General features: G+C 44.3%; 1 protein-coding gene across 1 annotated transcript; it reads right to left on the bottom strand.

Moving 5' to 3' along the window:
• Nucleotides 1-4,512: 4,512 nt before the first annotated feature.
• LOC146783111 (olfactory receptor 5M5-like) lies at nucleotides 4,513-5,430 on the bottom strand. Its single transcript, XM_085637944.1, has one exon. It carries the CDS (start codon nucleotides 5,428-5,430, stop codon nucleotides 4,513-4,515), a length of 918 nt encoding a protein of 305 aa, XP_085494070.1.
• Between the last annotated feature and the right edge of the window lie 19,034 nt (nucleotides 5,431-24,464).

Here is a 24,464-nt window from a genome sequence, read left to right as displayed (position 1 = left end):
CTGCTCGACACAACCTCACCAGACGTCGCCTTCCTCACGGAAACCTGGATGAACGCCTCTTCAGCGCCCGACATCGCCATCGCCATCCCAGACGGCTACAAGATCATCCGAAGGGACCGCATCAACCAGACCGGAGGAGGCATCGCCATCATCCACAGGAACACCATCCGCATCACGACCGACACCAACGACACCCTCGCACCCGCCGAGCACATGCACTTCCAGGTCCACATCAACCCCAAGACCACCCTCAGAGGCACCCTCATCTACAGACCCCCGGCACACAATTCAGCGAAGACATAGCCGACTTCATCAGCCCGCATGCCCTCCCCTCTGCTGACTACATCCTCCTCGGGGACCTCAACTTCCACCTGGGGAACAACAACGACCGCAACACCACCACCCTGCTGGACAACCTCGCAAACCTCGGTCTCAAGCAGCTGGTGACCACCCCCACCCACTACGCCGGACACACACTCGACCCAGTCTTCTCATCCAGCAAGGACATCGCCTTGAGCCACGCCACCGGACTCCACTGGACGGACCACAGCTGCATCCACTTCAGCTTCAGAAGGACCACGATCCACCACCACCAGCAACAGGTTGCACGCAGAAGCTGGAGCAAGATCACAGCCGACCAGCTCGCGACCTCCCTGAGCACGAACCCTCCCGCCAGCACAACGAACCCAAGCCAGGCGGCCACCAACCTCGCGAAGTGGATCAGCAACTGCGCAGACGACCTCGCCCCTCTGAAGACCCCGCCTAGCAGACCCGGCAGCAAGAAAGCCCCATGGTTTACCGACGAACTCAAGAGCTCCAAGAAGAACTGCCGAGCCCTCGAGAGAACATGGCGCAGAGACCCAACACCGGACAACATGACTGCCCTCAAGCTCGCCACCCGAAAACACCACCAACTCATCCACGCCACCAAGAAAACTGCATTCAAGGAACGACTGGACAACAACGCACACAACAGCAAGGAACTCTTCAACATCGTTAAAGAGCTCTCCAACCCCAACGCTGGAAACAACGACATCACCCCTTTGCAAGACCTCTGCAACTCCCTCACCTCCTACTTCCACAACAAGATCTCGGACAAACACAACAGCTTTTGCACTCAACCGACGCACGCCACGACCGAACCACCGCCCCCCACCACCACCCTCCGCACCTGGACCCCGATCAGCACCGAAGACACCGTCCGCATGATGAACTCCATCCACTCCGGATCTCCTACTGACCCCTGCCCTCACCACGTCTTCAACAAGGCCGACGCTGTCATCGCACCCCACCTGCGGGACATCATCAACACCTCCTTCAACACCGCTACCTTCCCGGAGAGCTGGAAGCACGCCGAACTCAGCGCTCTACTAAAGAAGCCATCAGCCGACCCCACCGACCTCAAGAACTACCGCCCCATCTCGCTGCTCCCGTTTCCTGCAAAAGTCATCGAGAAGACCGTCAACAAGCAGCTGGCCGCCTTCCTCGAGACGAACGGTTCCCTCGACCTCTCGCAGTCTGGCTTCCGGGCCAACCACAGCACCGAGACCGCCCTGATCGCAGCCACCGATGACATCCGAGCACTGCTTGACAACGGAGAAACAGCAGCCCTCATCCTCCTAGACCTCTCCGCGGCCTTCGACACTGTCTGCCACCGTACACTAGTGCAATCCGGGAGAAGGCACTGGAGTGGATCAGCTCCTTCCTCGCCGGAAGGACACAGAGAGTCCGCCTCCCCCCGTTCAGATCTGAAGCCACCGAAGTCATCTGCGGCGTTCCTCAAGGCTCCTCGCTCAGTCCAACCCTCTTCAACGTCTACATGAGCCCCCTCGCAGACATCGCACGCCAGCACAACCTCAACATCATCTCCTACGCCGACGACACCCAGCTGATCCTCTCCCTCACCAACGACCCCGCCACCGCCAGAGCCAACCTTCACGAAGGGATGGAAGAAGTAGCCGAATGGATGAAGAACAGCCGCCTGAAACTGAACTCGGACAAGACGGAAGTCCTCATCCTGGGGTCCTCACCCTCCACCTGGGACGACTCCTGGTGGCCCCCCGCCCTAGGCAGCGCACCCAAACCAACAGACCACGCACGCAACCTGGGCTTCATCCTGGACTCCTCCCTCTCCATGACCAGACAAGTCAACGCCGTCTCCTCGTCGTGCTTTAACATCCTGCGCATGCTACGTAAGATCTTCCGGTGGATCCCCACCGAGACCAGGAAGACGGTCACCCGGGCCCTCGTCACCAGCCGTCTGGACTACGGCAACTCCCTCTACGCCAGAACCACCGCCAAACTCCAGAAAAAACTCCAGCGAATCCAGAACGCCTCAGCACGACTCATCCTGGACATCCCCCGTCGCAGCCACATCTCCAGACACCTGAGAGACCTGCACTGGCTCCCGGTCAACAAGAGAATCACCTTCCGACTCCTCACCCACGCACACAAAGCCCTACACAACTAAGGCCCAGGATACCTCAACAGCCGCCTCAACTTCTACGCTCCCAAACGCCAGCTTCGATCGACCGGCCACGCCCTCGCCACCGTCCCCCGCATCCGAAGAGCCACCACAGGAGGACGGTCCTTCTCCTACCTCGCCGCCAAGACATGGAACTCCCTCCCGACCCACCTCCGCCTGACCCAGGACCACCTCGCCTTCAGGAAGCAACTCAAGACCTGGCTGTTCGAGCAGTAGCGGACCCCCCTCCCCCAGCGCCTTGAGACCCTCTGGGTGAGTAGTGCGCTATATAAATGCATTGATTGATTAATTGAAGCAATTAGTAACTGAAAACCTTGATCCTCAAGCCTTTGTGGTGGGGGTTGGGGGCAGCTGTTGAGGTCTAACACCGCTCTGTCCTTAGAATTGGCTACAAATGTGCAACGCACTGTAGCCTACACGGCAAATCACTGTTGCCATGCCCGTGCACAGGGACAGTTCGTAGAAACAGCCATTCTCAATAAGTCAGATGCTCATTTTGACGTGTCCATAGTTCATAAATGAGATGTACCTTGTGAGGAAGAGGTCACCCCAGATGTAGTCGGAGTAGTAGACAGTTGTCTTTTGTCCTCGTCAAGACACATCTCAAACCTGTTACTAGTGTGGAACAAATCCAGTTCAATGTGATCGCAGCCTGACTGTTCAGTTTCATTCTGGATATGCCCTAGTTAATTTGACAGAAAATAACCAAAGAGGGGAAGCAGAAGAAATCTTTAACCTGGTTTATCACACATCCTCCAGAGAGAGCAATTCATAAACGTATTGTGCTGTTCTGCCACGCCAATGTATTCCGAATCAAAATGGTGGAGTCAGTGTCATCATCTGATTTTGGGATACAACCACCCTCACCCACCAATGTGGCGTGCTTCATCATCGAGCTTGCTCCTCGCTGAGTAGGCCAACCATAACCTCACACACAGTCACATGCCCAGCATCGTGCTCTGGTTGAGTCTTGAGAAGCAGCAGGATAGCCCGGATAGCTAAGAGAGACACCTGATGAAGGAAGAAAGCACAATCTTCAGACCACAACACAGCGCCCCCTTGTTTCAGGAAGAGACCCTTCTACATAAATACTGGTGCCCACATTTACTAAAAGTCATTCAACCCTATGCAGCAAGGGAACATGCTGCACTGTGTTGCGTGAAAGGAACAGAGCAGAAATGTGTCCTACTTACAAAGATGTGAAGCATTTCTACCCTGTCCAGGTGCTGGCACACTGTGTGCTGCCTAGCGCCAACACAGGCATCCTTGTTCAATGGTGCAAGGGTGCCTGCAGTAGGAGCAGGATTGTTTTTGTAAAAAAGGGATGCCTCTTTTAATGTGTGCTGCAGAATTCAGAGAGAGGGAGTAACAGGGAGAAATAAAAGTATGTCTCCTCGGTATGCTTGGTCGGGGAGGCACACCATTTTGGCGCAATCCCTGGTTTCCATACCTTTTAGAGCTAGTTTAGAGAACAACAGCACAACATGCTTTAACATATTCATCTTTAGTAAGGCAACCAGAGAGGTAAGAGTTAAGTCACCCCAGAGATCACTGCATTTATACAGAAATGACAATAAAAGCATTGCATTTGCAGGCTGATAAAATCTGCCAACGAATAAATCATACACAGACTGAAACCAGATTAGTAACATCTGTCTCCCAAAAGGTCCAAATGTAGAGAACAGCCAGATGTTCTAAAGCATGCATTCCATGACAGTTTTGGTCTGGTAAAAAACTCAAATAACATGAACCATCAATAAGAAGACTCCTTGATGATTGGGTGATTTCATTTTTTAAGCCATCTAAAGGATCCATAAATGTTCTACGGTGGGGCCAACTTCACATATAATCACCAATGCTTGTTGACAGCTGTATCTTGCTATGTCAGCTGGGTAACCTTAGGAGGGTTTTGCAAGATTCCTAGGTCCATGCACATGTAATCCATATGAATGTGATCACTCAGAATTGCTGCGAGTTTTCGATAACTGTATATGGCCGAACAAATGGAAGAAGTATGAAGGGATCTTTCATAAATGAATTCCCTTTTTTAGAGCCTCAATCACTTCTCGATTCCGCAGGCCGTAAATGAGTGGGTTCAGCATGGGTATAACAGCTGAATAAAACACGGTGACTACTTTATGCTCATCCACAGACTGCGGAGAACTGGGGCGCACATACATGAAGAAGAGGGTCCCGTAGAAAATGATGACAGACATGAGGTGTGAAGAACATGTGGAGAAGGTTTTACGCCTTGCATCTGCGGAGCGAATCCGGAGGATGGCTGAGATGATGAAGATGTAGGACACAAATATGGCCAGGATTGTGATGGAGAGATTAAAGCAACAAGACATGAGGAGCACTGTTTGTTTTATCGTGACGTCACTGCAGGAGAGTTTTAACAGTGGTGGGTCGGCACAGAAAAATCCATGGATTTCATGTGATCCACAGTACGACAGACGAAATGTCAGCACGGTCTGTGTCATAGCATCTGTGAAGCCATACACATAAACTAGGGCCACCAGCAGAACACAGAACCTATGCGACATCCTATGAGTATAGTGCAATGGATGACATATTGCCATATATCGATCAAATGCCATGAGCATCAGAATGTAAAATTCAGAAATCAAAAATCCAGCAAAAAAATAAAGCTGTAAAGCACAACTGATCAGATAAATGGATTGACTTCCTGTGGCAAAGTTCACCAGCATTTTAGGGACCGCGCAAGTGGAATACCCAAGATCAACAAAGGACAAATTTGCAAGGAAAAAATACATGGGTGTGTGAAGTTTTGAGTTCATAATGATGATAAGAACAATGCCAACGTTGCCCAGTAAAGTGACACCATAAATAAGAAGGAACAACACAAAAATAGGAGTCTGCAGTTCTTGGCGGTCTGTGAGTCCAAGCAGGATGAAACTTGTCCAAGTGGTTCTATTTTCCATATCTTCAAAATCTATCGCAACCTGGGAGGAAGACAAATGTTCGATTTTTAAAATTAATTTGTGCCTAATTATTATTTCATTTCATTTTTCATTTCAAACTTTATTTCGGTCATTTACAACCATAAAAGTGCAGTTCATACAGTAAAAAATTGGGAGACAGAGTTCATAAAAAAGAACATTAGATGTGGCACAATCAACCCCAAAAAGTGCAAGTGCATAAAAGACAAATCTTCAAGTTCGAGTATATGATAAAAAAGAGGAAATCCACTAAAAGCATTTCTAAAAACATTGATAGGGCCATATTTCCAGGTAAAAAGACAATCAAAACGGCAAGAAAAATGAAGAACAGTAGCAGGGCCATCCTAAAAACCCCTTTTTGATGTGTTTGATGTCCCACTACAAAATATTGCAATTGAGTAAACATTAATACTAATTAAATAATACGACCACTCATGTCATAAAAGGTGATAAAGGAGAAAAAGCAAATTTTTTGATAAGTGGAACAGTGTAGAATAGTTCCACCATTCTAAACGTGTTACACAAATGCACTAATATCGTGCTTGCTTGAGCCTGCATCTATCGTGCTGTCAGCGCATCACGGACATGACTAACAATAGTGCCGATAATAATTAGATATACATGATTAACATTTCCCCCCCCCAAAAAATACAACATAGCAATATAACTTCCATATTGTGATAAAATTTCAGCTAGACCTAACTTGCAAGCACCCAGCCGGGAAGCACTGACAGTAAAATAAGAACAGAGAAGGATGCATGCAAGATATAAAAAGCCTTAGTGTGTTATCTTGGGAGCCCAGCGTCAGCTGCGTGTAAGCCTCATAAAGATGTGGGCTGCCGCATTCCTGTCAGGGCCTTCCTGCTAATTATCCATGCGTGGCTTAAAAACTTAGCCACACTGCAGACGAAAAGTGGTCTTGGGTCCGATCTAAGGATACGCAAGGCAACGTGATGCTCCTGAGTGCCTACTTGCCGGCATATCGGTTTTAGCCACTTTGCCCTAGGTGTGGAATATGCCTGACAAACAAACATGACATGGGCAACACTTTCCCTACGGGCCTTGCATCACGGACAATCCTTAGGGGCTGGGTTGCATGTATGCCATTTAGCTATAGGTTCATTAACAGGAAGTGTGCCAAACCTGAAATGGGTATATAAGAGCCTATCCTGTGGGACCTGGATTATATCTGGAAAGGGCTCCAAATGTCTTTCCTGCTTATGGAGAAAGAATTCAGCGGTCAATCTCCCCAGGTTTGGGTTGCTGAATTCTTGCTGATCCACCCAATTCCAGTACGAACCCTTGGGCACTTCTTTCCTTGGTGGATCCTGTTTGTCCCAATGAGCTCTATGCCCTGTGGCTGTCATCAATTTCTTGGCATTGGCAATCCAACCCACTTTACCTGCTTGTGTCCAGCCTAATTACCTCAGAAAGGGCTACTGCATAAGGCATAAGCTCTTCAGTCCTCCTGACACGAGCCCAAAAGAGCAAGGGTCTCAGCCTTGCTACATCTCCTATGGATCGTCTGCCCATATCAAGCATAAGGGGAGTAAATACTTTGGCAGCATCACTAGTTCCCTGAGGAATTTGTGTTCTGATCTGCAGAGGCCATGGGTCTTCTCGAATCCCCACAACTCGGCCCCACACAAAGCTGCGCTCGCAGCCTTTCCTTCGTAGACCTGGAGGGCTGGCGCAACCGGTCTGCTGTGTTCCTTCCCAAGTCATCCCGGTACCCTATTGTGGTTCATTAGCATTTTTGCAAGATGGTATTTCCAAGACATATTGTCTGCGGGACAGATACCAAGATAATCAAAAGTGCTCACTCTTTCTAGAGGTTTCCCGTCAAGCAGAAGACTGGCTCAAAAAGACTTTGGGGGGTTAAAGGCCATGAGTTTAGTTTTTGTTGTATTAATCACCAGCCTCTTGCTTTGCGGAAAAGTTTAAACCTGTTCAAAAGACGTTGTAGCCCCATTGGGGTCTTCGACACCAACAAGGTGTCATCTGCGAACAAGAGGGTCGGTACCTTAACCCGCCCCAGACTTGGTGCATCTGCAGGTTCTTATAGCAAATAAATTACCACTCCATTCACATAAAGTGAGAATAGGGTAGGGGCCAATACGCAGCCCTATCAGACTCCCCTGTTTTCAGGGACACGGTCGGTCAACTGGCCATGCGTCCCCCTACCTGACCTGCGCATCAGTATCTTCATGCAGTCTAATTACAAGGTCAAGGATATACAAAGGAATCCCCAGGTCTTTGAGAACTGACCATAGTTGTCTCCTTGGAACTAGGTCAAAGGCAGTCCTTAGATCAATAAACGCTATGTAAAGACTGCTTTTGCTTATCACCAACTCTTTCCAGTGGATGGTCTGCAGCCAAAAGACCTGGTCAATAGTCCCTGTCCTGGACCTGAAACCAGCCTGAAACTGTGATAAGATGGCATGATCGTCTGTCCACTGCAGAATCCTCTGCAGCAAGACTGCTAAATACCTTCTGGAGGGCATCGATCAGGCTTATGGGCCTATAATTAGAGGGGTCGTCCTTTGCTCCGTTTTTATAAATTGGGACCACCTCTGCTCCTTTCCAAGACTCAGGGACTGGGGCATCTTTTGCTATTGCATTTGCCACTAGATGGATGTATCAGGCCCAATTAGGATTATCAGATAAAAACAAATCACTTGGTATGTCATCTGGGCATGCTGCTTTGGACGGGACTATTCTATCCATCGCAGTCTCTATTTCACCTAGGGTAAAGAGCTTGTGGTCTGTGTGATATCCTAGAGGCTCAATCATCTCTTCCAAGTGCAAGCCCTCCTCAACTGAATAGAGCTTAAAAAAATGACTGTACCATACTTGGGCGGATATATAGCTAGGTAGCGAGGACGAGCCTGATTTACTACCCCAAGTGACAAGAGACCAATATAGATTTGCGTCCCTCAATTGCTGCCAGCGAGAGTCGTCCCATGATCGATCACGTCAGCAGTCGGCTGTCCTTAGTGTACCATGAATAAACACCTTGGCTGCTTTTTGGGCTTGTGATCTAAACCAGGAACTACAAAATGGGCATTGATTTGATCAAAGGTACAGGAATGGACCACAGTTGCATCAGCCAGATCTCTTTCCCTGGCAACCACGGCCTCAAGTTCTCGTGTACCCACTACCAGGTCATGCAGTATGGCTAAGATCTTTTCATCTTGCACTACCACCTTCTGCCCTTTTAAAGCTCTCTTATTGTTTGTAGGGATTACGACCCTGGTTAGTGTTGGGGTTAAAAGAGTCCTGGGGTAATAAGGAGCTTCCCACAAGGGGTTCATAGTTAGACAGAGGGGGTTGTGATCGTTGTCTGTTGTGTTATTCATGTCGACTAAGTCCCCCCACAATCTTACATGTAAGAAGAAGTAATCGATGCGAGAAGGGCAGCTCACTCTATTATATGTATTGGTGCCCTGCCTATCAGAAGGGGTTCTGCCAATTACAGCCCTTAGGCCAAATTCCACATTTAGAACATTAATATGAAGTTCTGTCTGTGTCCATTTTTTTACTGGTGCCAGAAGTAAAGAAGGGACAGCCCATTTATCATCAACGAACTCAGTGCCCAACAGGTCTTCTTTGTCGAGAGGCTCAAAAGTGCTGTTTAAATCACACACAACTATCACTCTAGAGTGGGGTGGGCATCTGGCTGGACTTTCCTTCAAGAAGATGATAGTTGGCGAGGTCCTACAGCCCTTAGTCCCTCTTGCACAAACGTTAAACATGTCAATTTGTGCCCCCCACCTGGGTCCCCTGATACCTAGTCCCAAGATATCTGGGCTAGCGCTTGGGTGGAGTGTAATCTGGCAGCCCAAACATAAACATTGTACAGTAAAATGTATATTATTTATTTCTTTTACCATGAATATCATTATACACTTTTAACAAGACAGAGACCAGAGGTCTCCAAATTTGTCTTGATAAGAGCTACTTCATTCAAGGAAAATCATCTTGTGCTACTGACACATTTTATCACTGTGCCCAAAGCTTTAAGTGGCGCGGGCAGCGGAAATGTCCGGATAAGTGTTATCAATATGATCTGCATCCACATGACTGATGAAAGAACAACCCAAGCAGGACATGCCCTCTGGCGGGAAACATTAATTACAATGCAGTCGTCGCCACGCATAACCATTACAACATGTCCGTTACAACGCCGGTACTGTTACCACACATAACCATTACCACGCATGATTTTACAATGCATACGCCTTTACCATACATACTTTTACCACGCATGCCTTTACAACAAATTTTGTTGTAAAGGCATGAACTGCAAAGGAATATGCATTTTTGGTGAGTATTAGGCGCACTATATCTCTATATATATATCTACATACATCTATAGCTATATTCACTGAAAAAAACCATAGGTTGCAGGGGCGTTATAGTTAGCTGGACATTTCCCTCGTAAAAAACCCTAGAAATTCCCCCGTTATAGTTAGTTCAGCTAACTATAACTCGCGCCCCCGCAATGCACTGCTGATGACGTCACATATTACATCACTGATGACATGGTCAGTGACATCACTGATGACATCACTGATGACATCACTGATGACATCTCAACTGACATCACTGATGACATCACTGATGACGCCATCCAGTGAGTCTGTGTTTCTGTAAAATTTAAATATGTTTAATATGTATAGGGAAAGGACTATGGAAGAATGAGTGGGTGCATAAGTATGTGAATGGATGATTTAGTAGGTGCGTGAGTGACTATATAAGTGAGTCATTAAACGTATCTTACTGCAGACTAGTGACTAAACTGTGTGAATGTCTGTATCTGTCTATCTGTTGGTGTATAAGTGACTGCATGGTTTTGTGAATAGCTATATGAGTGTTTATATGGGTTATTGATTGGTTGTCTGAGTATCTCTATGGGTGCCTGAGTGTTTGTGTGGGTAGGCTGTGTATGACTCTGTGCATAGATGTATGAGTGGGTGATTCTATGGTGCATGGTTTTAAGAATGCATATGTGATGGACTGTACGGGTGGGTGAGTGTGTGTATGGTTGTGTTAGTGATTGAATGTATATCTCAGTGGTACATGTGTCAGTAACTACATATGTGAAAGGCAGTGTATATGTGTGTGAGAGTATATAACTGGCTATATGTGAGAGTGTGTGATTGTGAGAGTGGCTGTATGGATGAGTGTTTGTTTGTATCAGTAATTGTATAAGAGAGTCAGAATGTGGTAGTATTTGTATGAGTAAGTGAACTTGTGTGTGTATAACTGTATAGGTGAGTAAATTGGAGTGTGATTAATTATTTGCATTACTGACTAGGTGTGTGAGTACGTCTATGGATGATTGGCGGTGTCTGAGTGTCTATATAGGTGTATAATTGCATATGATAGTCCTGTACTGAGTGAGTGTAATTATGTTTGACTGTACAGGTGGTTGAGTGGAGGTGTGTGTAGACTTAAGAGTCAATGAGTGGGTATGTAGTTATTGGTATTGGAGTATCTATGGTTTTGAGAATGGCCGTCTGAAATTTTGAGTCGGTATATCAAAGGTTATATTAGGGTGTGAGAAGATGTACTAATTTATCACATGGATGACATCATCAGTGATGTCATCAGTGATGTCATTTGAGATGTCATCAGTGATGTCATCATGTCACTGACCATGTCGTGAGTGATGTAATATGTGACGTCATCAGCAGTGCATTGCGGGGGCGCGAGTTATAGTTAGCTGAACTAATTATAACGGGGGAATTTCTAGGGTTTTGTATGAGGGAAATGTCCAGCTAACTATAACGCCCCTGCAACCTATGGTTTTTTCAGAACCCAGCATCGCAAGCTGCCAACTACTTGGCCAAAAGCCTGATGAATCTAGGCCTAAAGGAGCTGTGGAACACTCCCACCAACCATACTATAGTCAAAAGACTGGTAAAGAAAACAACAAAATACCTTTCATGGTTAGAAGATAAGGAGTCAGTTGCCAGGAGGTCACATGGGTGGTTTGTCTTAAACTCTTACTCAAATCAAGGCCAACAGAGTTACCTCAATCTGGGTTACTCAAGATTTATAAAACTGAAGTTTTTAAGACTCAGAATGGGCTTGATACCTTGCAGATCCCATTTTCCACACTGGCAGAGGGACAAAGGGGGCTCCCTATGTCGTTTATGTGGCAAGGCAACTGAGGACATGCCACACCTTTTGTGCTCCTGTGACAAATTGTTAGAAGAAAGAAAACGCTTGTTGAAATTTCTGTTTAATCAACGAGGAATACGCACACGAAGGAATGCCGTGCTTGCCTGCCCTCCCCCGACGACCTTGGTGAAGTTTATGAAGGTGGTGGAGAAAAGGATGCAGGAATTTGACTTTTAACTTAGCCTGTAGCTACTTGTTTAGTATGAACTATATCCAACACACTGCTTATTATTATCATAATTATCACAGTGATGGAAATGGGTTATTGAAATATTTAACTTGGAAGTTTTTTCTTTTAAAAAAAAAAAAAAAAAGGGGGAATTTTATCATTTTAGATTGATAATCAAGTCCATGTTGGAAATTGTACAGTATGCACATGCTCTTTTTTTTTTCTTTTTAAATTCGGAAATTGCAATGGTTTGTATTAACTTTGCAAATAAAATTTACTTACTTACTATGGTTTTTTCAGTGAATTTCTAAGGGTTTTTAAATGCCAATTCCTAACTATAACGTGCATGAAACCTATGGTTTTTTCAGTGAATTTCAAAGGTTTTTTAAATGCTAATTTCTATCTATAATTTATCACTAAAGCTATGATGTTTAATGATATTCATTGGATTTCTACATCTTTCAATTTCAGTGTGTCAATTCCTTTAATTATGTTTTTTAAAAATTCATTTTCATCACCTTCTTTTTTTTACATATTTTTTCAATTAATTCTTTTAAAAATTAAAAAATATTGTTTGTTTTTATTGGGTTTTAAAAAACAAACAAATTGTTAATGTTTTAAAATATATTTTTATATATTTTTAAAATATTTGTAAAACTATATTTTCAAAATGTAATTTTCAAATTTTTTTTCTCCATTTTTTGAGGATCTGCACACCCTATGCGCACCCATCACGACCCGTACGCGAAAGCATCTGCGTACGGTATGCGTTGGGTACGTGTTCGGTGCGCGAATACAATGTGACCAGTACGCGACTCCAAGCCTATACGCGAAACGTACGATGCACGTTACGCGATGCTTGCGCGCTTCTGCGATGCGTCATATGTGTGCAAAACGCGTAGGTGCGTGAATCCCGTGAAATGTTTGACATTTAAAAAAAGATATATATATGTATTTTATGTGAATATTAATTGAACACAAACTCTAAACTACTCATAAAAGTAATATATTTTTACATTTAATCCTATATTCTTTTTAAATTCAATTTCGCGGATGCGCGCAGGGTGCGTGCTGCGTAAGCGCACAGTGCGCGGATCCCATGTGACCTGAAAAAAAGAGATTTGATTGGTTCATTACACTTCCTGTTCTAACTATTGAAAGACCCCACCCATTTCAATCATTCTTCTTTGACCTTCTTTGGAGAAGCCTCTCTTTGCAGAGAAGAAGCTTTTTTGGACTAAGTTTACACTTAGCACAAAACAATGGCTTCAGGGCAGCAGGCATCTCCTGGATCTCCTCATTCATCTGAGGATGAATTTTTGGAAGAGCCACCACGCACACCACATTTTTCATCTGTGGTGTGGAAATTTTTCACGTATCCATAGGGGCAAACAAAGACCAATGCCACCTTGGTCACTTGCAAGATCTGCCAGAGAGTGCTGTCTCGTGGGGATCCAAATAAGAAATATTCATGCGGAACGGCGAGCAAGATGAACCATCTGAGGACCCTTCATCCAGTAAATCTTGCTCGGGAGGAATGCCGAAGGATGAGAGTCGCTCCTGCTCCTGCTCCTACAGATTCATCAGTGCCAAGCACTTCAAGAGTGCATCCATCTGCACAAAATTTGGACATCCGTCCGCAATTCCAATTTTTGAAAGTGCTCTGCACAAAATGCAATGCAACTTTATGCTACGGCGAGCAGTCTATCGATCTGATCTGCCGCAAGCAAGAAAGTCACCATTGATAGTTTTTTTTTTTTCCCTGAAGTTCATTGTTTTGTTCCTCCAGTTCTATTTTTTCCTTTTTTTTAAAAAAGAAAATCCAAATTTTTTAAAAAATTGTTTCAAAAAATAAAAAAAAATATAAAAGAAAAAAGAAGAAAAAAAAAAGTTCTTCTAAGAACTAACTTTCCTGGTTTAAAAAAAGAGCTGTATACTTGTTTGTTGGTGTGTGAAAGTTTAGATGAATGTATGTGTAGAACGTAATTGACTGAATGAATGCATTATTAGCGTATGGTGAATGTAATAGCGCATAACTATGAGGAAGTGCTGCAGCATCACACAGTAACCTCTTTAACTGCAGTGTGCTGTAGTACTTCCGAAGCACAGGGATGCAACATATGTACATAAATATGTTGCACATCTATGCTTCTCTCTGCACGGCTGCATAACCCCTTCCACGTGCGGCAAATTATGCCGCGGTGCGAGGGGTGGCGGGGCTGAGCGTGGCGCCCAGGTACTCAGGACGGCTCATGGTGGGCGTGTGCTCATGACGGCTGGGAGCCGTCATAACTCCACCCACTGATTAATTCACCTGCACAGGTGGGGAATTAGCTGCGCGTGGGCGGAGCGGCAACGGTCGGACAGCTCCCGACCATAATGAGCACACGACTACTGTGACTCATGACGGCCAGGAATCATCCTGAGCACGGAAGTGGTTAAATTGCAGCTATGTGGTGACACAGGCACCCTTGCACCATAGTGGAAGGATATCTGTCTCATGTGCTGTTTGTTTTTGTGCAGAAAGACACACCTTCATGCACAAAAACAATCAATAAACACACTTTTCTCTTTCAATGTATGCTGAACATTTTAGCATGCATTGAAGATTTAAAAATGAGGAGAAAAAAAAACAATTCTCCTTGTGCTTTCGTACACCAATTAGAGAATGGTGCAGCATTCACACATATCGAGATTTATGATTTCTGATAAATCTAGAGATGTGTCTTGTTCTATGAGTATTCAGTGCAATCATGGACAACAACACTCAGGGCCCGATTCACAGAACTAACTTAAGACAAAATCCTAAACTTACTACCATTTTGGTATTCACAGAAGGCACTTACTCATTTTGGTATTCACAGAAGGCACTTACTCATTTCGGTATTCACAGAAGTTAGGAGTCCTAACTTTAGGACTCCTAAATGCCTTCTGTAAATACAGAAAGTCTGAAAATTAGGATTTTCTCAGTTTAGTAGTAGTATAGTTAGGACTCCTAACTTTGGGACTCCTAAATGCCGTCTGTGAATACCGAAAGTCTTAAAATTAGGATTTTTCTCAATTTAGTAGTAGTAAAGTTAGGACTCCTAACTTTAGGACTCCTAAATGCCTTCTGTGAATACTGAAAGCCTTAAAATTAGGATTTTTCTCAGTTTAGTAGTAGTAAAGTTAGGAGTCCTAACTTTAGGACTCCTAAACTGAGAAAAATCCTAATTTTAAGACTTTCGGTATTCACAGAAGGCATTTAGGAGTCCTAAAGTTAGGACTCCTAACTTCTGTGAATACCAAAATGAGTAAGTGCCTTCTGTGAATACCAAAATGGTAGTAAGTTTAGGATTTTGTCTTAAGTTAGTTCTGTGAATCGGGCCCTTATAGAACAACCTTTCAACGCAAAGTGGTGTGAATGATGAGGTTGTATTTACATGGTGTAGAAAAAGTACACAGAGCGGCTTTTCCTCTATTTGTAAATATGAAAGAGTGTCTTGCGCAATAACTATGTTTAAAAAATTGACATATTTCAGTTTTAAAATTGCTTTCGAATGATAGAAGGTAAGCACTGAGTTTTGTCTGCAAAGATGCTCAAAGAAGAATGATTGAAATGATTGTGGTCCTTCGATAGGTACAATGGGAAATATGATGAACCACTCAAATCTTTTTTTTTGCAGGTCACATAATATCCGGTAACAGAGAGATTTCAAAACTACATCGGTATAAAGAGTGTTTTTAAAAAATTGTTCAATCTTTGTAGGTTCTTGCAGATCTGCCCATTCTGCAGATTTATATTTAATTAAACTTACCTCCATAGTAATAGAAAATAAAAATGATATACATTTTTTTCAGATTTGTTTTACAATAAAAATTGATGTAAACTGCTTATTTTAGAATTAGGATCTGTAAAGAAAAGAAAAAATAGTTATAACATGTAATAATACATTTTTTACAACACAACATAATTTCAACAAAGTAATTTGTTTGCCTTTTTTGCTGTTCTCAGAATATATTGAATTTCACTAGAAATAGTGATTTCAATCGTGCTCATCACTTAACAGCGGGCAAAAAAAAAAACAATCAAAAAGATTGTTTAAAAAAAAACAACATGCTATTCTCAGTAAAATACCACAAGATACAAATCACACATATATAAAATGCTTATGGCTAACAAAAAACTGTAAATGTTGTCGCTTAAAAATATTCACCGAGTCAATGAGCACGAAAAAGTCAATAATTCAAACATATACCTTTCCTTGAGGCCAAATGGTATTTTTGCACTCCTTTTTATGTAAATTGTCCAATGGTAGTCCTACTAAATGATAATAATAAATTTCTCAGAGAGTGAATTATCTTCCTAAAACTTTGACTTTAAAAATATTAGGTAGGAATTTGGTAATTCCCTAGGCAAACGTTGTTTGAAAACCAACTGGGAATCATTACAAAGGGGCAGATCTATGTTGGAGTTGTGCCACTTTTACGCCGCCGTTGCGTCACTTTTGTGATGCAGCGGCGGCGTAAACCCTGCGCCACGTTGCGCCCTATTTACATCGTGACGCATCAATCGAGATGCGTCACGGTGTACAGCCCTGCGCCACATAAAACCTGCGTTAGGTTTCATGTGGGCGTTTCCACGTAGGGGGGGCGTTCCGTCACTGGACGCCCCTGAAAAGGGACTCAGTGAAATCTATAAGATTTCACTGAGTCACTTTCCCAACGCTGATGCGTCAAAACCCTGCGCCTGCTTGAAGCAGGCGTAAGGCTTGACGCACCATGTTAGGTATGGAGTAGGTTGGAACAGTGCTAAAGTTGCGTCGCGCTTGCGACACAACTTCAGCACTGCGCCAACCTTACGCCGGCAGATACGTCACGCATCTGCTTGTCCTTGCGCCACGATGCACCGCATTGTAAATGCGGCGCATCTGCGGTGGCGCAAGGGCAAACTTGCGGGACGCATCTTCCCTGGCGCATCCATGCTGATTTGCAGGGATGCGCCAGGGAACATAAATCTGCCCCAAAGTGTCCAGCCTTTGTCACATTTTAGATAGGCAGTGTAATGTCCAGATGTGGTGGAAGGACCCTCATGTAAAATTATTGCAATTGCTACAAAAGTCCTTCCTGATATTGATACTTGTGTTGCTACAAACTGCTTTATTAAAGTATCCAAATTTCTTCCATCAGCTGTACAACGTTGCATCATTAAAATTATGTATTGTCCATATTTTCTTAAAAATAATGTGGATAACATTTCTGATTTACATTGGCTACACTCCATGTTTTGATTTGCACCTTTAACTAATTTATTAAAAGAAACTGATTTACAGTCTGGTAATGTTAAATACAGAAATCTTTCAGGGTCTAAATTAGTGGAACATGTATACATGCAATTTTCACAATGATGTTCCCATTTGTATGAAAGGCCAAAAATATTTTCTATTTCTACACCTTCATTTTCAAAAATGGTAAGCATATACATTAAAAATTCCTGAGCATCTTGTTTGATATTTTGTGTAAATTGTGTAGAACCAGAACACACATCCAAAAGATTACGAACATCTGAAACAGATTGTATTTTACTTGTATCTGTTGTCACTTTTTCAAAAACAGAATGCAACAGACAACAAAATCTTTGTTGCCGATTCTGCATAATTTGTTCTTGCAAACCTTCAAGATAAAAAACAACATTGACCACTACATTAGCATAGCATTTGACACCTGAACTATTTTCAAACTGATAACCAACAACCTCTTCAACAGTGTCCAATTTCTTTTTACTTGCAATCACAACATTATCTTGTTCTATTCCCTTCTCAACACCTTCAGAACAGATACTCTCAAACCTTCTTTTTCGACCAACCACTCGCTTTTCAAATACAGGATATTGACCTAAATTTGGAGCATACACCCTTCTTAACCTATTATACTCTTTTACACAGTTTGCATCTGCAGTAACCTTTGTCTCATCAAAATCAATCAAAAACAAACCAGATAATGTTCTGACTCGCGACAAAGCAACATATGCCATACCCTCTTTAAACACAGTAGATCCAATGTTCACCAAGCACTGTCTACACTTAATCCTTGAGATTTATGAATAGTCACTGCATATGCCTGAGAAAATGGAAATTGTTTCCTACGGACATATACATCTTTAAAAATCAAAAAACGTACTGAACAATGACCAATTTCTTTAACTTCTACAATCTGATCAAATTTAATTTTTAAAAATTCAATTCCTTCTTTTTCTGATAATTAACAAAATCTACCACTTTACCCATTGCGCCATTAACTAACCCTTTTTCTACATCCAAATTTCGCCTTAAAATTACCCGACAGTTTACACACGCATACAGTGTCTTTTCTAAACCAGCTGTTTTAGATATTTTTTTTCTAAAGAATCCAGTTTTGTTTTCAACTTTCCCGTCAAAATAATAGTGATTCCTTCATGCTCTATTTTATCGATGGCTTCCATTTTTATAATTTCTTCATTTTCCAGTTTCAATAGTTCTTTGTTGAATATGGAACACTCTCGCAGTGTTGGCATTAAACATATCACTGATTTATTTTCAGCAATTTTCATGTACACTTTTGCAGGAACTACATTTTCATTTGGAAAGACATTGCAAAGTAATCGACTTTCCAAAGCTTGTTTGCCATGTTTTGTAAGAATTCCAATTCTTATATCTTGAAGAATACTTCCATATTCAGCATCATTTGCCTGCCGCATATTTGTCAGTTCTTTGTATTCAAAATAAGTCCAAATGTTCACATTACCAACACTACCAAGAGACTTTCTGGTATCTTCATGTGCAAGTGTTTTAAATACCGGTTGTCCTTTTACTGGAGTCAGTTGCAATAGATCTTCAAAAACTATGACGTGTATTCCTCCAAATAACACGTCATACTCTGTTTTAAGAATTTGTTGCCTTCTTAAATGCACAAAGGCAAGCATCAGGTTTGAGACCATGCTTACCTCATCAATAATGAGAAGTTTCATTTTCTTCAAGACTCTTGAAACTTCACAACAAGGTTCTCCAGATAGCCTGTAGTATTCCAATTTGTTCTCATGCTCTACTGGTAGCATTAGTAAATGATGTAAAGTAATTCCTTTAATGTTATGTGCTGCCAACCCAGTTGGAGCAGTGACAACACAAGACAAATGCGACTCAGTTGTTTTCTGCAGATAACTTGTAATTACTTTAATTAACCCCTTCGATGCTCATGACGGAGCGGTTCCGTCATGAGCATCGGTTGGCCTGTGCTCATGACGGAACCGCTCCGTCATGAGCACAGCTCCCGGGGGAAGCGCTGGCGCTCCCCCCCTGGGGCATCGATCGTGCCCCCACAGAGGGGGATGGCAGCGGAAGAGTTTCCGCTGCCACCCCCGAGCCCCCCCACGCTTCCCCATGACATCAGCGCGCACAGCGTGCGCCGGCGTCATCAGGAAGCACTGGGACGCCTGGAAGCCATTTGCTTCCAGGCGTCCACAGAGGGAGGGTGAGTGCTGTGTGCTCCGGTGGGGCGGCGGGGGCCTTTTGGAGTGTATTGAGGCATCGGGGGAGAGGAAAGAGTATTTCCTCTCCCCTGATGTCTCAATACATGGCATTCCTGCTCCACGATCGCGCACAGCGTCGCGATCGTGGAGCAGGGATGCCCCACTAGACACCAGGGATGTGTGTTTTTGTATTTGGGAAGCGACCCCTTGGGCAAGGGTCGCTTCCTTTGGCCCCTAAAATATTTGAAGACTTTTCTGCCCCCTCTGGGGGCAGATCAGTGTTATTTTTCCGCAGTTTCTGCTCCCAGGGGGGGCAGAAAAGCCCACTAGACACCAGGGATGTAAATATGATTGTAGGAAGCGACCCCTTGGGCAAGGGTCGCTTCCTTTGGCCCCTAAAATATTTGAAGACTTTTCTGCCTCCTCTGGGGGCAGATCGGTGTTATTTTTTCGCCGTTTCTGCTCCCAGGGGGGGCAGAAAAGCCCACTAGACACCAGGGATATAAATATTATTGTTGGAAGCGACCCCTTGGGCAAGGGTCGCTTCCTTGGGCCCCTAATTTATTTGTAGACTTTTCTGCCCCCTCTGGGGGCAGAGCGGTTTTATTTTTTCGCCGTTTCTGCTCCCAGGGGGGCAGAAAAGCCCACTAGACACCAGGGATCTGATTATCATTGTAGGAAGCTACCCCTTGGGCAAGGGTCGCTTCCTGGGCCCCCTAATTCATTTGAAGACTTTTCTGCCCCCTCTGGGGGCAGATCGGTTTTATTTTTCCTGCTGTTTTCTGCCCCACCTGGCACACAACCCGATTGACCATTTGGGTAGTGACATAGCATGTTATAATGTTTATTGTTATATTTTTTGTGAATTGCAATTGTAATGTGTTTTTTTTTTAACTTTTTTGTTCTAGGTGAAGGCTTTTGCTCTTTTCAGTTTGCCGTGTTGTTACTGGTGGTTCTGCTGTTTGATTAGTTTGGTAAGAGACTTTTTTTTGTACAATGTAAATGTGTTTGATTTCTCCGCCTGTTTTTTTTTTGCAAATGGTGTAATAATAGCAGTATGTTTGGTTTTTGAGTGTCAATAACTTTTTGCATTGGTGCTCGATGTGTATTTTGTTGTCTTGTGAGTAATTTGTTTTTTTTCTTCTTTCTAGTTTGATATCGTTGGTTTTTGCTGTGTCACTGCAGAGTTGGTTTCTGGTGAGTGCAGCTGTCTCTTGTAATTGGATTGTATAGTTTTTGAGTACATTGATCTTTGTGATAAAGGTACACATTTCTTTACTTACTTGGTTTGCACATTGTTGGTTGTTGTTGACTTGTTTGTGCAGTCCTCTATCTTAGTAAGTATAATGGCTAGCCGCAGGATTACTGCTCAGCAGGTTGTTGGTTTGCTGTTTGAGTCTTCCTCTGACCATGGTTCAGAGACTAACTCTGCATCTGAGGGAGAGGAGGCAGGGGACGATTCTGGCAGTGAGTTGTCTCTCCGTATAGAGTCATCGGATGATGAAGATACTCTTAGTGCGGATGAAGTGCCTGTGTTAGAGGAGGAGACTGATGTGCCGATAGTGCGGCAAGAGGCATCTGGGCTGCAGCCTGGGGCTGCAAGGCTTCCCGTTGGTGTAGTGCGGCAAGAGGCATCTGGGCTGCAGGCTGGGGCTGCAAGGCTTCCCTTTGAAAGTGATGACCTCTGGGTTGCCCCTGGCATGGTGCAGCCGGCATTGCCAGAGTTTACTGGTGTTCCAGGGTCTAGAGTGAATACTGAAAACCTTTTGCCGGTAAATTTTTTTCAGTTGTTTATGGACGATGTGTTTTTGGCAGAGATTGTTGAGCAGACTAATGTGTATGCCGAACAGTTTTTGAGGGACAACAGTGCCAGACTTAGGCCCTACTCTAGAGCTACCCGGTGGACTCCCACAAATGTTGAAGAGATGAAGAAGTTCTTGGGTTTAACTTTTTTGATGGGCTTGCTAAGGAAGCCATCAATGTCTTCATATTGGTCTAGCAGTCCCTTGATGGCAACGTCTATTTTTCCGGCAGTCATGAGTCGTGACAGGTATTTGCTTCTGCTTCGGATGATGCATTTTGTTGATAATGGTTTAGCGTTGCCACGAGATCACCCTGATTGTGACCGTCTTTTTAAGATTAGGCCTGTCCTTGATCACTTTGTTGATCGATTTTCTGAGATTTATGCCCCTGGGAAAGAAATTGCAGTGGATGAGTCTTTGGTGTTGTTCAAGGGCCGCTTGGTTTTTAGGCAATACATTCCTAGTAAGAGGGCACGCTATGGATTAAAGCTGTATATGCTGTTTGACAGTAGGACTGGATATGTCTCTAATTTCAGGGTGTACACCGGTAAGGAATCTAGGATTAACCTCCCTGGTTGTCCATCCACTTTTGGAGTGACTGAGAAAATTGTTTGGGAACTTGGTAGAGGATTTTTTAACAAAGGCCACCATTTATATGTAGATAACTTCTACACTGGTGTGCGGTTGGTCAGGGAATTGGCCAAAGTGGACACTCTTGCTTGTGGCACAATCCGCTCTAACCGTAAAGGTTTCCCGAAAGAACTTGTTTGTCAAAAGCTTGTGCGGGGACAATGCAGTGCGTTGCGTTGCCAGGAGCTTCTTGCTGTGAAGTTTACAGACAGGAGAGATGTCTACATGCTGACTACCATCCATGATGAAAGCACTGCACCTGTGACTGTTTGGGGTCAGGTCGCTGAAGCGCGCAAACCTGTGTGCATTTTAGACTATAATAGGCACATGGGTGGTGTTGACAGAGTAGATCAGAGGTTGGAACCTTACACTGCTCTTCGTAAGGCTTACATTTGGTACAAGAAGTTGGCTATCCATCTTTTCCACTTGGCAATGTTTAATGCTTTTGTTGTGTTCCAGGATTCTTGCCCTGAGTCAAAGATGACTTTTGCTAAGTTTCAGGAGTCTGTAATAGGCAGTCTTGTTGTAGTGGAACAGGCAAGTGTTCCTAGAGTTGGAGTGGTGGAGGATGTTGCTAGATTGAAAGAACGCCACTTTCCAGATCACATTCCTCCCACACCCGCAAAAGATTTTCCCAGTAGGAGATGTAGAGTCTGTTGGCGAAGAGGTTTGCGAAAGGAGAGTCGTATGTACTGCCCCGACTGTCCTTCTCATCCTGCACTGTGTCTCCCTGCTTGTTTTAGAGCGTACCACACGCGAAAGAATTTTTGGGAGCATTCATGAGTGGTAAAGTGAACTGCCTGGTCTGTATTCTTTGGATAATTTGATTCTGTTTCAAGGTTGGTGTTAGTGCAATGTATTTAGTTGCTGATTTTCTGTTAGAAGATTTGTATCTATTTGCGATTTGTTTTTGTTTTTATTTTTTTCTAAAAAAATCCTACATGTGATGGCGGTGTGTGTAGGCTTGCGCTTGGCTGTTGGTGTGTGTGGACTGGCACTTGGTTGGTGGTGTGCGTGGAATGGTGCTTGGCTGGCGGTGTGTGTGGTCTGGCGGTGTGCATGGACTGGCGGTCTGCGTGGACTGGTGCGTGGCTGGTGGTGTGCGTGGACTGGAGCTTGGCTGGCGGTGTGCGTGGAATGGTGCTTGGCTGGCGGTGTGCGTGGACTGGTACTTGGCTGGCGGTGTGCGTAGACTGGTGGTGTGTGTGGACTGGTGCTTGGCTGGTGGTGTCCGTGGACTGGAGCTTGGCTGGTGGTGTGCGTGGACTGGAGCTTGGCTGGCGGTGTGCGTGGACTGGTACTTGGCTGGCGGTGTGCATGGACTGGTGGTGTGTGCGGACTGGTGCTTGGCTGGTGGTGTCCGTGGAGTGGAACTTGGCTGGCGGTGTGCGTGGATTGGTGATTGGCTGCCGGTGTGCCTGGACTGGCGATTGGCTGACGGTGTGCCAGGACTGGCGCTTGGCTAGCGGTGTGCGTGGACTGGTGTTTGGCTAGCGGTGTGTGTGGACTGGTGCTCGGCTGGCTGTGTGTGAGTATTGACTTTCTGCTGGTCACTACACACACTGCTAGCTGAGTGCCACTCCATGCAATCCATCAGCCTGTGTAGTTGCTGTGTCTGGATTGTGGGCGTGTGAAAGTGATGGGCCCTTGAATGGCGCTGTGTGCTGGTGTGAGTTTTGTTATGTGATGGGCCCGCGGCTGGCGGTGTGAATGGTTTTGTATGTCTCACACGTATGAAAGATGTATAAATGGCCTGTAAAGAGGTTGGTGCCTTGTCGTGGCTTTACAGCTCACGAGCTGTGAGTCAATGGTTCAGTTTCTCGCCCTTTCAATTATTACCAGTGCATTTCATTTATGTGAAATCACTTGCTAATACAATTGTATCTACTGAACCATCACTCACCCTCGTGCCAAATCCAACCAGTATGTGTGTGTGCTTGCGGATTAGATGGCTGTGCAGTAATATTTGTCTTTCTGAAGCAGGGTGTACCTTGTCCCTTTTTGGTGAATTTTGTAATGTGTTGCTTTTGTGCCTGGTGGTGCGAATGGTCTTGTTTGTATCACGTATGAAAGGTGTGTGAATGGCCTGTAAAGTGGTTGGTGCCTTGACGTGGCTTTACAGCTCACGAGCTGCGAGTCATTGGTTTGTTTTTTTGTGAATTTAATTATTGACAATGCATTTCATTTTTGTGAAATCTCTTGTTAATAAAATTTAATACACTGAACCATGACTCGCCCTCGTGCCAAATCCAACCAGTATGTGTGTGTGTTTGAGGAATAGATGGTTGTGCAGGAATCTTTGTCTTTAGTTTCTCTGCCAAGGTACACTTTCCATGCAAGAATAACCCACCAACTGTAGATATTGTCGAAAACCCATGGGAGTTCATGTTGATGTCTCTCTTGTGAATTCAAAAAATTTTTTTATCCCCAATGTCCTGCAAACCTCAAAATGTCTGCCACATTTTCTTTGCAATATTATTCCAAAATTCTCACGCTGTAGGAACAATAGTTAATCTGGTTTTGCAAGGGGGGTCACTTTGGTTTTTGGCCCGGTGCTCGGCGGCCATCTAGGGAAACCTACCAAACCCATACATTTCTGAAAACTAGACACCCGGCGGCTTCCAAGGAAGTATGGCTTGCGTGGATCCCCCAACGTTTCCTTACCCAGAATCCCCTGCAAACCTCAATTTTAGCTGAAAAAATCACTTTTTTCACACATTTTGGGGTGGGAAAGTTGTGGCAT

This window comes from Triturus cristatus, chromosome 12 (assembly GCF_964204655.1).
Source record: "Triturus cristatus chromosome 12, aTriCri1.1, whole genome shotgun sequence".
Lineage (NCBI taxonomy): Eukaryota > Metazoa > Chordata > Amphibia > Caudata > Salamandridae > Triturus > Triturus cristatus.
The sequence above is the reverse complement of the archived record's forward strand: the minus strand, read 5'-3'. Positions and strand labels throughout refer to the sequence as shown.